Source organism: Apiospora phragmitis (assembly GCF_038363925.1).
Source record: "Apiospora phragmitis strain CBS 135458 chromosome Unknown utg000011l:1.0-3236445.0:1.0-3240683.0, whole genome shotgun sequence".
Taxonomy (NCBI): Eukaryota; Fungi; Ascomycota; class Sordariomycetes; order Amphisphaeriales; family Apiosporaceae; genus Apiospora; species Apiospora phragmitis.
Genome location: NW_027117411.1, coordinates 3,204,177 through 3,218,449, shown reverse-complemented (window position 1 = coordinate 3,218,449; position 14,273 = coordinate 3,204,177). Strand labels below are relative to the sequence as shown.

Here is a 14,273-nt window from a genome sequence, read left to right as displayed (position 1 = left end):
TTATGACGTCCCGAAGTGGTTCTCGTACAGACGCAATGAACCAAATTCTCTTCATTTCCTGTGTTGTGTAAATCGAGGGCAGGTGATTTCGGTATCACGAAATTATGTAGAGACCAGCGCCACCTGGAAGTAAACATGAAAGGTAGGCATTCATGAATGTTGAAATTGTACAGCGGTGCCGACTCTACCGGGCGTCCGTCATCGGCTATATACACACATCTGGCACGACCGCCTGGTAACAGCTTTCTCCACGGGAGCTAGATCGGAGGCTGCTTATCGCATTGAACGGGTACGTCATAATCCTCAGTGAGCGCATTGAACACCAACCCCCAGACGGACGCATCTCAGGCAGATACGCATGCCCCACGGTATCTTCGGGCAGGTATCCTGTACCACAACGTTGCGCACGCCCTGCTCGTCGACGCGGCTGACCTCGGGCGCGACGAGCGTATCGTTGCGGGACACGATGACGGTCACCTTGTTTACCCTCCTGCGCGATCCGGGGCGCGACCCGGAAGTCGTCGTAGACGTGGCCACCCATCGCCATGTCGTCGCAGGCCGGGCACCCCAGAAGTTCGAGCACGCCGCGGGCGACCTCGCGCGTGACCTCGCCGCCGGCGTACCACAGATTCGTCAGGCCGTAGTACTGGGCGCCGTGGACGGCGGGCCCCAGGACACGACGTGGTTTATGTGTTGCGCGGCCTCGGGGTGGCGCATGGGCACGTAGAGCGCCATGACGCCGCCCTCGGAGTGGCCGACAAGGTCGACCTTGGCGGCGCCCGTCTTGGCGGCCACTTCGAGCACGAAGTCGGCGATGGTCTGAGAGGACGCGCGCATGTCGCCGAGGCCGCCGATCCAGGGGGCCAAGTGTTGCGTGTTGCCGTACAGGACGGTGAAGGTGCAGTAGTTTTGGCGCTGCATCTCCTGCTGCAGGAGGTTCAGGTCGACGGCGGGGTTGGCCAGGAGGGCGTGGATGTGGATGACGGGTGTCGGGTGCTCGGCGCTCCGGCAGTCGAAGTCATTCTTCGGGTGGCCGAGGAGCTTCAGATCGAGGATGGCGTCCCAGATGGGGTCGCGAGGGATGATGCCCTGCCGTGGCAGCTGACTTGCAAGGCCGGGTAGTATTGCGGCCGACACGAAGTGCAGTCCCGCCAACCAGGCAATGATTGCCAGATGTACATACTTCATGTTGCAGTGGGCGATTGGCTCTTATTGGAAGAAGACGAGAGGAATGTCCTGGTGATGAGTTCACCAAGACTCGGATACCGATGTAGGTACTTATAGGTGATAATATGCAGCAATCATGTCCTGGTGGCAGCGGCATGGCAAAGGATTCAGAATGAGTGGACGAAGGATCTAGTGGTGATGCCATATTTGCCGATACGGGCCCCGGAGTGACCTGATGCCTCCCTATGCACCAAACATTCCTCCATTTGATTGCTGTGCCCCCTAAGAAGAAAAGTACCTCCCCATCCAAGGCCCATGCTGCGGCGTTGGCAGCACCTTCAAATGTTGGCAGCTTGGATCCTGCTGTGGGTTGTCGGCAAGCCCAATAATAAGTTGGACGTTCAGGGGAGGCCTGACGTATTGTGGCCAATCGGAGGGTTGCGCCTGGCAAGCTGTGAAAGGCGCGACTCGCAACTCGCCCCGATGACAAGGTGCGCGAAACACCGGCACTGCACTGTCGTCAACCATGTTATTTTCTTGCCTCATCCCTCACTTCACTCTGGCATGTGAGGGATTGTGCAAGGTGGTACAGGGTGGGCTCTCCGTGCATGAACTGATTAAGTAGCTTGGTAGGTAGGTAGGTAGGCAGGTGTCGATGTAGTCAACCCAGCAGACTGGTTGAGGCTTGTTCCGTACAACAATGCCCCTCTCTATTTGATTGTTTCTCAACTTCGATTCAATACCAAGTCAGCGGGGCGGAAACAATGCGGCAGAGTGATCACGTTTAAATTGAAAGGCAGCGTGTCATTTACGCGAGACATCCTGTTTCCTGACTCTTAGGTAGATGCTGTACTGAATTTCCAACCAGCAACACCCCACGGTTGTTTCAACCGTCAAGAACATTCTTCTTCCCTTGCTAACCAACCATTCCACCCCTCCATCATCCATCGTCGCCTGTCACTCCATCATCATCATCCCCAATTACCTCTCGTCACCCAACATCAGCTATCTGACTGCCAGCTATTCCGGTGCAGATGACTATCCCCCTGCCAGCCTGCCGCCGGAAACCCAAGCAGGTGGGCGATGCTTCTGCTGTGGATTGTGGAGTGGATTTTCCGGAGGTGCGGGTGCTCGTGGTGGGGTACACATGAAATGTGTGGGCTTCCGCCACAGCTTTTGTACCGTGTGCACAGTCACCCAGTAGCCAGCCACCCGGCCACCTCAATTTCCTTACCTCATCTGCCTAGCCGGGCAACCACACGCCATTCCTCACTGCATACAATTCATCACCCGATCAATCCATCAATCAACCATCATCATTTACCACCATCACTTGATTCTTTCCACATCCAACATCAACTCCACTTCGACTTTTATCTCGATCGACTTCGCATTCCTTCCACTTCTCAACTTCATCAAGTATCTTCTAGGGACTCTTGGAGAGCGTCTCTCCTCGCGTTACCGTGCTTGTCCTGCTTGTTGCACCAATGACTGCTTGGGTCACCCGCGCCCTCGATCAACGTGGCCGGCTCCTACTCAGCGAACGCGTGCCTAGCACCCTTCGCTGAAAGGATCGGGATCTTGGGAAGGGGCTCTTTCGGGAGCTTCCTGCCAGCGGAACTCGTCAGTCGTTGGTTCCTCGGCTGGGACGGCGGAAGAGAACGGGAAAGCGAGAATAGAAGCAGCAGCAGCAGAAGAAGTCGATGCGAGAATGGTAAGCTGTGACGTGATTGATGTGTGCTGACAAGGCTTTTTAGGATGTCAACTGCTACTGAAGCTACTAACCATGCCGACGCCGATGTCATCGCCGACGCGACTTCATCACAGATCGACTCCTTCGAGGTTAGTGGCCCAGTCGTCGTAGCGCACAAGGACGAGTCCTCCCAAGAGTGCCAATACATTGAAGCCGACCCTGCCAACAAGCAAGTCCTGCTCGAAGCACACTACCTGGATCAATCCGCCTTCTTCAAGCTGCGAATTCCCGTTTGCCTAAAGCGACTTGACAAGACCTTCCTGTACTTCCACCTGCCGTCACATCACATTTCATCGTTCGATTGGGCTACCGACAGTGTGAACGACGATGCTGCCGATCTGCGCCTCATACAGGGCAAGCTGAACAGTGGTGGGGTTACACGACTTGATTTCCGCCTTCACACGCCTGGCCATCTCATCGTGCCGGGTCAGGATCTCGAGCCCAGGAAGCCAGCGACGGCGCGCGTCATCGACTCCCTGACCTCCCTTGCTACTGCGCTCAGCTTCTCTCTGTATGTCCCGCACACCGTATTCTCCAAAGTGCGACTGCAGTTGCTGGGAAACGCTATCTGTTCGCCGCTCTCGACTCAGCCCCAGGCGCCTGCGAACCTTGAAGATCTCCGCAGTCTCTACAATGGCAAGGGTGGCAAGCGGTGGGTTCCCATCGATGACGGCACCGCCAGCACGGCTTCCGACTCGGCTGCATCGACTGTAGCTGTCGACACCCCTCCAGGCTACGGGCCACCCCCGCCGCAATACGACGAGATTGAGCCTGGCTCCCCCAAACAGAAGCGACGGGGTAAACGGCCTCGACATCGAGTCAGCAGTGGCAGCAGCGACGGTTCCCCCTCCGCCAGGCCCAGTAAAAGGGCTGCGTGGGGCGCAGAAGCTACTACGGCATTCCCCGACGAGAAGGGAGATCTTTCCAGATCATCAAGAGAAACGGTCTTTGCGCAAATGGAAGTTCTCGTCCGGGCCCAGCACGAGTACATTCAGCAGCAACAGACGCACATCCTCCAGCAGCAAGAACACATCAAGCAACAAGACGGTGAGATGAAACGGCTCGTTGCCACAACGACGGAGCTGGAACACCAGGTGGCCGTCATGCAGGAGCGTCTGGACGAGGCGGGGAGCACGGTCGAAAACTTGGATGCCGGCCTGCTGGAGTTGGGCGAGGAGCTGGATGAGGTCAGGTGCTCCATTCCAGACTCCGACGAGATTGTGCAGGATCTTGGCAGTCAGATTGAGCATGAGGTCGGCGAACAACTAGAGCGGCGGCTCCGCCATGTATTTAACCGAATTGGAAATGCGATTACGGATGGATGAATGACGGACTCTTCTCATTGCGATACTCAAGTGACTGCCCGTATTGGATTTTTCAGGTGCGAAGGCTGCGTACCAGCATTGACATCGAACCATCTGACCTGAATACAGACGCTGGCGCCATCCCGTCATGCGGGCTTGCAGCTCACCACAAAGCATTACTTGTCCCAATTGGTTGCATGAGCTCGCCGCCGCTGTTTCTGGCCTGGGGAGACCGGCATTACCTTTGCAGGATCAATGGTGCAAGAAGACCAAGCATGTGTTGGGCAAGCAGACAAGGCCATCGACTACGCGGGGGAAGCTGGCGGAGACGCTCAAAGTCAAGGCCAGCGTGGGCGGGTTTCTCTCCAAGGCATTCGACGAGTTTCCTCTGCCCCAAGGCACTCTCGTCTAAGTGAGTTTAGGCGTCCCCAAGTCCGGGTTGCTTTCTTTGACCTCGCTTATGCTTCGGCCCAACTCCTAGGCGAAGCAGTAGCGCTTGCAAGTTTGTGGTAGTCCAGGACGATGCCGAGTCACTGGCGCGCATCGTCGGTTGGATCGCGGCTGGGAAGACGACGTCGGTTCAGGATGAGGGCCTCAAGTTCGGAGTTGCACTCAAGGCAGTCAAAAGGCAGCAGGGGCGGCATGCCAAGGGCAAGGCAAGGCCGTCGTCAAAGGTACCTACCGATTGCAGATTGAGATATATCGCACGTCTGGCTACATGGAGAGAAATCAATCCACTTTCGACTATATGCAATGACGTTGAATGCTCGACAAGCAGAGCGATGATGAACCTATCAACCTTGATCATGATCTCCGCCATTTCCAGCTGCGACAGTCTGAACGGGTACTTGGACTGTCTTGCTCCCTGACATCCTGTTCCGAATACACCACTCGATAGATGTATCTGCCGTCGCCCGACTTATTGTTCATGTAAATAGTTGCCTTGAGCCATGCGGGCATCTCAAGGATTCTTGATCGGGTGTCGTATTCACAAGCATAACCAAAGCCACGCATATAGACCCAGAAGATATCAGCAAATACCCCTACAATTGAGAATGAGCCTGGTCTTCAACCAAGACGGATGCATCACGTTCTCACCTCAATCCGCTTATTGTCACATAATCATATTTCGACGTCGCACAGCCCGGTCAGCTGAATCAACGTGCCTCCCGATGTTTGGTCTGGATGTCCGCCCACACCTAAGAGGGTTTGAGTCGTAGGGCGTCCAATGTCTTATCTATGCGATATTCGTATGCAACAGGCAGGACTGGGCGATCGACAAGCCCTCATACTAAGTCAGTCACTATTGGCTAAATCTGGCTGGTTGCTCCGAACAAGCTAGGGAAGAAGCGGTTATTCCCTCATCCATGGGAGCATCTTATCAGAGTTGATGTAACGCCGTCTAGCATGCAATTGGCGGTGGTTACGACGGTCAATCAGCTTGCTGCATGTAGATTGCCCCAAATACCCAAAGCAGTGCTGCTGATGTCATGCCGCATAATCGCAGCATCGGATACTTTGGCTTCCGTCTTTGGCTTCGTATCAAACCCAATGCCCGTCTCTGAGCACTCTTAACGCGGAGCACCCCTCGGACAGATCTCGAAGAGATCTCGAACGGCTATCCTCAGAAAGCTTGTCCTAACATCACCCCTGTTCAGTGGAAGCATCTGAGATCCCCCATAGCTCAATAGCTCATGCGCTTTGCAGGCAGTATAACTTCATCATGGCCAAGCCCGAAAACAAACTAGTAGGCAAGACCGGCCCAGATACATATACCAAAGCTGGCAAAGACGATGTAGGTGTTGGCGAGTTAGTTACCTCGTCTTCCGGCATCAAGCCGCAGCAGCGCAAGCTCCACGACCCGGCCGTCACTTTCGAAGAGTACCTGCACTATGCGCAGCACACCCGGATTGAAGAAAGCGAACACCCGCCCGTTGGCCGGGAAAAGTCGTTCTGGTCACTCATCTTTCCTTCCAAGTCCGACGCCGGCGTGACACAGAAGGAGATCGGCATCGAAAAGGCGAACCTGTCAGGCCCTGGGGCGACCTCTGGTGTAGTGAGCGACGAGGAGTGGACCAACGCTTCTCGAGCCCTGCGCACGGCCACTCGGGGGGTCATGCTTCTATCTCATCACCACGGACATCCTTGGACCGTCAGGTCTTCCCTGTGAGAAAGCCGGCTTGGCCAAGTAATGCTTGGGGAAACACTCGCTAATCATTAATACCAAAGATGCTTTTGCTACTATGGGCTGGGGCCCAGGTATCACCCTATACACCATCTTCGCCGTCCTAGCTGGCTACTCGGGCTACCTGCTCTACCGAAATGTTCCTCGCCCTCGACTCATATGAGTATCCCCGTGCGGAGTTTCGGTGACCTCGGCTACCGCCTATACGGACCATGGATGCGCTACATGTTCAATTTCCTCCAGGGCATCCAGCTGCTTCTCCTGGTCGGCCTCAACATCATCATGAGCGGCGAGTCCCTTTCCCAGGTCAGCAAGTTTCAACTCTGCTTCGCCGTCTGCTGCTTGGTCTGCACGCTTGTCGGCATGGTGGCGGGCCAGGTGCGCACGCTGCAGAAGCTCGGCTGGCTCTCCAACGCGGCCGTCTGGATCAACCTCTTGTGCGTCTTCGTCACGATGGGTGCCGTCGCCAATTACCCCCGAACTACCTCGGTTCGGGAGCGAGTGCGCGGGTGCCGTCATCGATGGCGGCAAACAGATTGAGCCGGATGCCAATGGGAACTACCCGCCCATGCGGACGAGCGGAGGCCTCCCGCATAGCGACTCCTTCGCCGGGTCCGTTTCCGGTGCCATGCAAGCGGTTTACGCTTATGGCGGCTCCATGCTCTTTCCCGAGTTCATGGCGGAGATGAAGCGTCCCAAAGATTTTCTCGGTGCTATGGTACGTCTTCCTAGAAGTGTGGAAAAGAAGGCCCCTTCCGACAAGCGTTAGAATAACAGACTACCAAGGTAGCACAGCACACAAGTTACTGACATGAGAGACTAGTGGGCTGCTCAAGCATTCATCTACTTTTGGTGAGATGGCCGAGACACTGTTTTGATCAAATCTGCCCGCAGTGCTAGTTCAGTCTGACCTCTCTCCAGGTACATGTTCTACGGCCTGTTCGTCTATGGACACCAGGGTCAATACTCCATCAACCCTCAGCTATCTCGGGATCAGCGAGTATCGACTCCAGACTGCTGCAAACATCTTCGCCATGGTTGCAATTCTCATTGCTGCTGCGCTCTATGGGAATATTGGCATAAAAGGTGTGCATGGCTAACTCATGGCTCCCTGCTACGGCCCTTTTGGACGAGGCATTTGCTTACTATGACACGCTAGTAATCTACAATAACATCTTCATGGAATGGTTTCGGCCCCGGATCTGACCCGGCGACCGGGAAAGATAGCCTACGCCGTCTTGATCCCCATCTACTGGGCCATAGCCTACGCCGTCGCGGCCGGCATCCCGAACTTCTAGGACTCACGGCCGTCGTTACCGCCTTTTGTGTCCTCCAATTCACGTACACGTTCCCACCTCTCTTGTCGATAGCATTCTACATCAAGAAACATGCCATGCAGGACGGCGACGGCTTCGACCCGGCTACGGGACGGACGATCCAGGCCGACTCGGGTTTTGCGCGGTTGAGGCGAGGGCTTATGGGCCGTAGGTGGTATGTCAACATTGGCAACTTTATATATATGCTGGGGGCGCTGGCGCTGGCGGGCCTGGGTGCCTATTCCTCCATCGAGGTCCTCAAGGATGCTTTCGCAAAAGGATCGACGAGTTCTTTTGTATGCAAGAGCCCGCTAGATGGGTCTTAATGCGTAGGCCTCTACCAATCCCCGCGCTTTGAGTTCAGGTAGCAAGCAACCTGGAAACAAAAAACGCCTTCCTGGAAGACCGGGTGCCTTCCGAAGCTGTCCCAGGATAGCCCAGGTCACAAATATAACTACTACCTATGAATGACAAATGCTGACCTTCACCACCTTGTACTTTGACCGTAGTAGATAGATAACTTTTCACGCTGCCATTAACGAGACTCATCACGTCAAGTTGAAGCTGGAGTTGCCCCTCTTCCAGTCTCAACACCCCGGAGAAAACCCAAGATTCTTCTAGTAAGTATCTCCTCAGCACATCTCGGTCGTCATCACTTAGCGCATGCGACGCGCCCGGCACGATCCCGCTGTGCTCCCCGTCCCAGAGGTTGTACTTGCCGTGGTGTTCCAGGGCGTCCCGCCAACGTCGGAGGTTCCGCTCCGTGTCCACCCACGCCGGCACCGACTGGTACTTCCCCGACGGCGCCACCATCAGCTTGTATCGCAACAGCCCGCGCCCCGCGGCCGCGCCAAAGGTGGCCGCGAGCCGCGCGTCGGGCAGGTCGGCGCTGAAGAGGGGTGCTTGCATGATGGCGCCGTCCAACGCAGGCCGGTGCTCGTGGCGGGGCTCCGTTAGGTTAAACGGTGGTGGCGGTGAGGGGCCCGGGGGGGTTTTGTCGGTACAGGTAGTGCAAGACGCACTGGCTTCCAGTCGAGTGGCCCATGAGAACAATTTTGTTATTCTTACGCCCTTCTTCACCGAACCGGCTGGCTTTGTAGTCCTGTATATAGCGCAGGCACTGCGCGATCTCGTCCGTGTCCCGGTCCAGGTCGGAGAGGCCCCAGCCCTGGTAGGAGGATGTGAGGACGAGGGTAAAGAACGACCATGGTGTGGGTTGGAGTGCTCTAATGATGTCGGCGGTGTAAGACGTCGTGGCCAGGCCGTCACTCAGGCCGCCGACGAACAGCACACTGTGCGGTTGAGAGACCGCCTGAGAGGTGTACTCGAATGTGACGAGAGTGTCTGTCTGATGAATAGGCAAGTCAGGGCTTGTCGGGCTAGGGGAGAAGGATATTTCCGATCATATCTTGGTTCAGGGTGACTCACATAGTGATGGAGAATGCCCGGCAGCCCTCCTTGGAGCCAAAATTTGGATACCATGCTAGAGAGATACGAGAGAGGGATTTCAAGCCTGTCACCCGGTCGAATATATGATTTTGGGGCAATACGATGGGAGGCCTTCGTGTTTATCGAGTCGTGCATGTTTTCTTAATGTGAATCATATCACTACAATTCACCGAGAACTGAACCTAAAACTCCGCCAGCTTCCGAAACCTCGCCGAAAAGCAGACTTCACTGGCAAGTAGGCAGAAATCCGGAAGTCCCTGGCACGCCATCTCACAGGTGAATGAGGCATATTTTGGTGTCTCCTGCTGCATGCTTACAATGAGATATTCACTCATGATCTTATCAGATCATCAGTTGCACCGCATCTCCACTGCGCTACGGCGTCCACCCATCTAGCTTCGGGGATCACGTAAAGGAATGGGTCGCTCCGAGATTAGCCCCTGCTTAGCACCCCCTAACGTCTTGGCTCGGCAGATCTGGTAGGATCTTTTCCTGTTCCGAGAACCGATCAGCATGTCGAGATCCCAAGTCTTTTTAAATCTGATCTCCGGTGTCCGGCTCTGAATTGGCCCAGCTGAAAGCCAAGGGGCTCCAGCGGCTCCAACCGAGTCGGATCAGAGTCAGCACTATCGGGGGCTAGCCAGTAATATCTCTGGGTTCAATGATCCTTGATATTATAAGTTGGGTCCTTGGCCGAGAGGCTGCAACGACAATTGAACAGGTCCTTTTTGAAGCAATGGAAGTCAAGTGGCCGAGTTTGGGGACTACACGCAGCAGGCCTATTAAGCGCAATGGTCCCTACAAAGATTGCGGTTCAATACCCTTCATGTTCCTTTGCGGTAGCTGACCTTTTGCTTCCACATAATCCAAAGCGCCCCGGAAATTTTTGTCATGGACAAGATCGAGGAGAGCAGGTCGCCGCCTCCGGGAACACAGGGCCCTTTTTTACCACCGGCGACGAGAAACCCGCGCCGGAACTGCCGTCCGAAGATGCCCAGCAAGGAGTTCACGATGTCGAAGCCGTCAACTTAAGCTGGTAGGCGACTTTCCGGCTCTATTCCTGCCCATTCCAGTCGTTATTCTTCGCTATTCCAGTGTCTCAGAATGAGGGGAGGTGGATTTACCGTTTATTCGAAGAGATACTCCAGTCGTTATTCCTCGCTACCCCAGTGTCCTAAGGTGGTAGACTTACCGTTTATTCAAGGGCTTGCCTTGATCCCCTCCTAAGACATCCTATTTATTCCAAAAGAGTAATACTAACGCCGAGAGTTGGTAGGTCCCGAGGCACCCTCATTGCCCGTCTTTCTGAAGTAAGTCTTGCTCCGCCATGACCCCAAACCATCAGCGGCCAGTCAGGGTGGAAAACTAACGTATGGCATGCTATTTGCAGCATCTGGTTCCTCTACCTGGTCAACGCATTCCAGAGCTCGATCCTGTCCAATCTCGTGGCGTACGCGACGAGCGACTTCGAGACCCATTCTCTCCTGAACATCATCTACGTCGTCGCTTCCGCAATGACGGCGGCGGTCTACATCCCGCTTGCCAAGATGCTTGACATCTGGGGCCGTGCCGAAGGTAAAACAAGATCCCAGCCGTACTAGTGTTTCTCTGTTCGGACACCCAGCTCCGAAGCATTTGCTGACCGGCCATCACATCACAGGTTTCGCTATAATGACTGTTTTTGCGACTCTGGGCCTGATCCTCATGGCCATTAGCCACAACCTGCCTACCTTCTGCGCTGCATACGTACGATCATCCCGATACCGACAGCGTGGGACCTAACCCACGATAGCCAAAGTCCAAGACTAATTGACCTGCTAGGTCTTTTATACCCTCGGGTTCGGTGGCATGACGTTTTGCGTCGACGTCATCACGGCCGACGCGTCCAAACTGAGGAACCGGGGCCTCGCGTACGCCTTCACCTCGTCCCCCTACATCATCACAGCCTTTGCGGGATCCCGGGCTTCCGAGGCGTTCTACTACGACGTCTCGTGGCGCTGGGCCTTTGGCTGCTTCGCCATCGTCTTCCCCGTCATCGCCGCCCCGCTGTTCTTCCTCCTCAAGATCAACCTGCGCAAGGCCCGGGCCAGAGGGAACGTCGTCAAGGCTCCGAGCCAGCGAAGCCTCGTACAGGGGTATGGCACTATACCGTGGAGTTTGACGGTAAGTACAGGGAAACCGTAAAAGAAGTGTGAGATTAAAAGTTGTGGTAATTCGGGATACACCCCCAGCCCTTGGCGTCGTGCTCTTCTCCGTCGGACTGGTCGTCTTCCTCCTCCCCTTCGACATCGCCGACGCCGCGCCCCAGGGCTGGCGGTCCGGCTACATCATCGCCATGCTCGCGGTGGGCTTCACGATGCTGTTGGTCTTCGTCGCGTGGGAGACCTTACTGGCCCCCGCGCCGATGTTGAACGTCGGCCTGATGAACAACCGCACGGTCATCGGCGCCTGTTTGTTGGACGCGACGTACCAGGTCTCGTACTACTGCTGGTCCAACTGCTTCCCCTTCTTGCTGCAGGTGGTCAACGGTCTCAGCATCGCCGAAGCCGGCTACGTCAGCCACACCTTCGATGTCGTGTCGGGCGTGCCGCTGCTGGTCGTCGGCTTCCTGATCCGCCGCACCGACCGCTTCAAGTGGCTGCTCTACGGCGCCGTGCCCCTCTACTTACTGGCCCAGGGCCTGATGATCTACTTCCGGCGCCCGGACCAGTCGGTCGGCCTTTTAGTGATGTGCCAGGTCCTCCTCTCCGTCGGCAGCAGCGTGTTCATCATCGTCGAGAAGCTCGCCATCCTGACCGCCGTCGACCACCAGCACGTCGTGGCCGCGCTGGCGGTGCTCAACGTCGTCGGCATCGTGGGCGGTGCCCTGGGCGCGACCGTCTCGGGTGCCGTCTGGACCCACGTGTTTCCACAGGTCCTGGCCCGGTTCCTGGCCCGGTTCCTGCCCCCCGCGGACCGGCCGGACCTCGACGCCATCTACGAGGACCTGCCGACGCAGCTAGGGTACGCGGCGGGGAGCGAGGCGCGCGTGGCGATCCAGGCGGCGTACGGGTACACGCAGACGCGGATGCTGGCGGCGGGGACGGGCGTCATGGGCTTGGCTTTGGTCTGGGTGTTGTTGATACGCAACATTGATCTCACCACGGCGCCGCAGGTTAAAGGAATGGTGTTTTGAACAGTACAAAAACCTTGGGGTTCCATTCGCTAGATAATAGCTACCAGTCTAAACACCTAGTTGTCACCAATTTCAGAGTCGCAATCTTCAAATTGTTCACCGTCTTGGTCCGTACTTGCTCCGTGTTCTATGGATACTTAAGTATTCTTATGAGCATAGATAACCATGAGAATTCATATGCCAATCGTATTCCGCCAGAGGTGACTACGAATTAGAACTCAATCGACGTCTAATCACGCTCGACCCAATTTTCGACATCGGTGTTAAGTACATGCCTGGGCGCTTAGACCGGGTCCTAAGACGTGGCCCTTCGCTTGAAGCTGAAGCGCCTTGCTTCCCATGCCGGGTCTCCGACAAGAAGTTTTGCCAATCCCAATTGGATTCTCTCAAATCAAAGAACATATCCCAGAGGATTTGCTGTTCTATCCAGTTCCACCACCAGAAATCAAACATGCCGAGGCGCAGGGTGTTCCAGAAGGGCATCTTCCAGACTGGATAGAAGACAGTCAGGGGAATCACCAGCAACGGAGTCGGCGGCATGTAGTGGACTGGGCCAAACTCGCAAGCTCTGTCGAAATGGATCTTGGCGAGATAGAGTCGGCACAGATCTCCGGATCTCGGCAAGTAGACTCGTAATTTCCGCGCATGGAACTGGTCCAACATGTCTTGCGACTCTCGCATTTCTTGATTAGACAGACCTCCCAGTGATTCCGGGGGGGGGGGGGTCCAAAGGGTGCAAGAACCACCGCCGCTGCCCAGCGCCCCAAGCAGGTTCGCGGTGGCGCCACGGCTCGATGTCGGGGATGAGGGGAAGTCGCCCTATTGAAGTTATGGCACCAATTTTCGACGAGCCATCGTAGTGGCAGATGATCCTCCGTCTCATCCTTTCCTCGCCAACTGGTCTGGTCTAGCAATAGGACAAGTTCCCTCGACTGGCGGATCAACGGACGTGCAAATAGTCCGGGCAGAACGAACAGAGGCCAGTCATAAGGAAGTACAAGATAGAGAGGCTGACGATGAAGGAACTTGAGGAGGAGGAGCAGTATGGACGGAGAGAAAAGGAAGACGCCAGCAACTAAAGTGCAGAGCAGGCCGTAAGCCAGTCCCTCGAGCATCAGCGGTCCAATGGCCATGTCGTGGTCGAAGCTGGCAGTCCACGCTTTGGATGTTTCAGAAATCGATGGCAGTGCAACGAGCAATATGGGTGAGAGATTTGAGAAGTTCTGGAGCCTACTGGAGCAAGTGGTGGCGTAAACTCAACCCTGATGGGTAGCTGTCTGCCTCTTTAATGTGTTAACCAGCTCTCTCAATTAGGCATACATACTGCTATGCATGTGCGGCGCATAAGCCACAGGTATATAGTACGTAAAGCAACGGCGGCAGCAACGGCGGCAGAAACACTGCCTATCCTACTTCGGAAGTCATTCGTGGCATGTTGGGTCTATGGCTATGAACTGCTGCCACTGGAATAACTGCCATCATTGGAATAACGGTCGTCATTAGAATGACTGCTGCCATTGGAACAAATAGAGTAAGAAAAGGATATGGTCAATCTGATTGGGATGCGAAAATTATATTCGGCGCTTCCAACTGTCCAAAGTTATGATACATATGGAAAGTTGACCATTAGTCGGCACCTTCCAAAATGCGAAACGATGAAAAGAAAGAAAAAAGACAGAAAAAGAAGTCGATTGTATCCCAGTAACTGGGATGCATCGGAATTGAGCCCGATGCGGGGGTCGAACCCGCAGCCTTGAGATTTTGCTCCAAGTAACCTAAGAGTCTCACGCTCTACCGATTGAGCTAACCAGGCTGTTCCACGTTCTAGCAATGAGCTGTGGGGAGTGATTGTAAGACATGGCCGTTATGACCACTTATATAGAGCAAACTGGAGGGTTATGGATAGACGGAGAAAGGGGTAGGG

The 14,273-nt window shown here is 55.3% G+C and overlaps 7 protein-coding genes across 7 annotated transcripts; 4 read left to right on the top strand and 3 right to left on the bottom strand.

Moving 5' to 3' along the window:
• Positions 1 to 303: 303 nt before the first annotated feature.
• Positions 304 to 1,188, bottom strand: PG994_013736 (secreted lipase; the record flags this gene model as incomplete). The annotated part of the gene is made up of 3 exons (XM_066865145.1): positions 304 to 477; positions 512 to 646; positions 679 to 1,188. The coding sequence occupies 3 exons, from the start codon at positions 1,186 to 1,188 to the stop codon at positions 304 to 306; spliced, it is 819 nt and encodes a 272-aa protein (XP_066710106.1).
• Positions 1,189 to 2,925: 1,737 nt separating this feature from the next.
• PG994_013735 (uncharacterized protein) lies at positions 2,926 to 4,245 on the top strand (the record flags this gene model as incomplete). Its single annotated transcript, XM_066865144.1, has 1 exon — positions 2,926 to 4,245. The coding sequence occupies one exon, from the start codon at positions 2,926 to 2,928 to the stop codon at positions 4,243 to 4,245; it is 1,320 nt and encodes a 439-aa protein (XP_066710105.1).
• A 1,702-nt stretch (positions 4,246 to 5,947) lies between these two features.
• On the top strand, positions 5,948 to 7,178 carry PG994_013734 (uncharacterized protein; the record flags this gene model as incomplete). The annotated part of the gene is given in 3 exon segments (XM_066865143.1): positions 5,948 to 6,390; positions 6,454 to 6,898; positions 6,912 to 7,178. The coding sequence occupies 3 exon segments, from the start codon at positions 5,948 to 5,950 to the stop codon at positions 7,176 to 7,178; spliced, it is 1,155 nt and encodes a 384-aa protein (XP_066710104.1).
• A 178-nt stretch (positions 7,179 to 7,356) lies between these two features.
• On the top strand, positions 7,357 to 8,051 carry PG994_013733 (amino acid transporter; the record flags this gene model as incomplete). The annotated part of the gene is made up of 2 exons (XM_066865142.1): positions 7,357 to 7,495; positions 7,633 to 8,051. The coding sequence occupies 2 exons, from the start codon at positions 7,357 to 7,359 to the stop codon at positions 8,049 to 8,051; spliced, it is 558 nt and encodes a 185-aa protein (XP_066710103.1).
• Positions 8,052 to 8,085: 34 nt separating this feature from the next.
• Positions 8,086 to 8,634, bottom strand: PG994_013732 (uncharacterized protein; the record flags this gene model as incomplete). Its single annotated transcript, XM_066865141.1, has 1 exon — positions 8,086 to 8,634. The coding sequence occupies one exon, from the start codon at positions 8,632 to 8,634 to the stop codon at positions 8,086 to 8,088; it is 549 nt and encodes a 182-aa protein (XP_066710102.1).
• A 49-nt stretch (positions 8,635 to 8,683) lies between these two features.
• Positions 8,684 to 9,207, bottom strand: PG994_013731 (siderophore biosynthesis lipase/esterase; the record flags this gene model as incomplete). Its single annotated transcript, XM_066865140.1, has 2 exons — positions 8,684 to 9,049; positions 9,154 to 9,207. 2 exons carry the CDS (start codon positions 9,205 to 9,207, stop codon positions 8,684 to 8,686), a joined length of 420 nt encoding a protein of 139 aa, XP_066710101.1.
• A 1,313-nt stretch (positions 9,208 to 10,520) lies between these two features.
• Positions 10,521 to 12,349, top strand: PG994_013730 (MFS siderophore iron transporter; the record flags this gene model as incomplete). Its single annotated transcript, XM_066865139.1, has 4 exons — positions 10,521 to 10,749; positions 10,799 to 10,920; positions 10,996 to 11,341; positions 11,379 to 12,349. Coding segments are annotated over 4 exons (1,668 nt in total), but the record flags the coding sequence as incomplete, so codon positions are not given.
• Between the last annotated feature and the right edge of the window lie 1,924 nt (positions 12,350 to 14,273).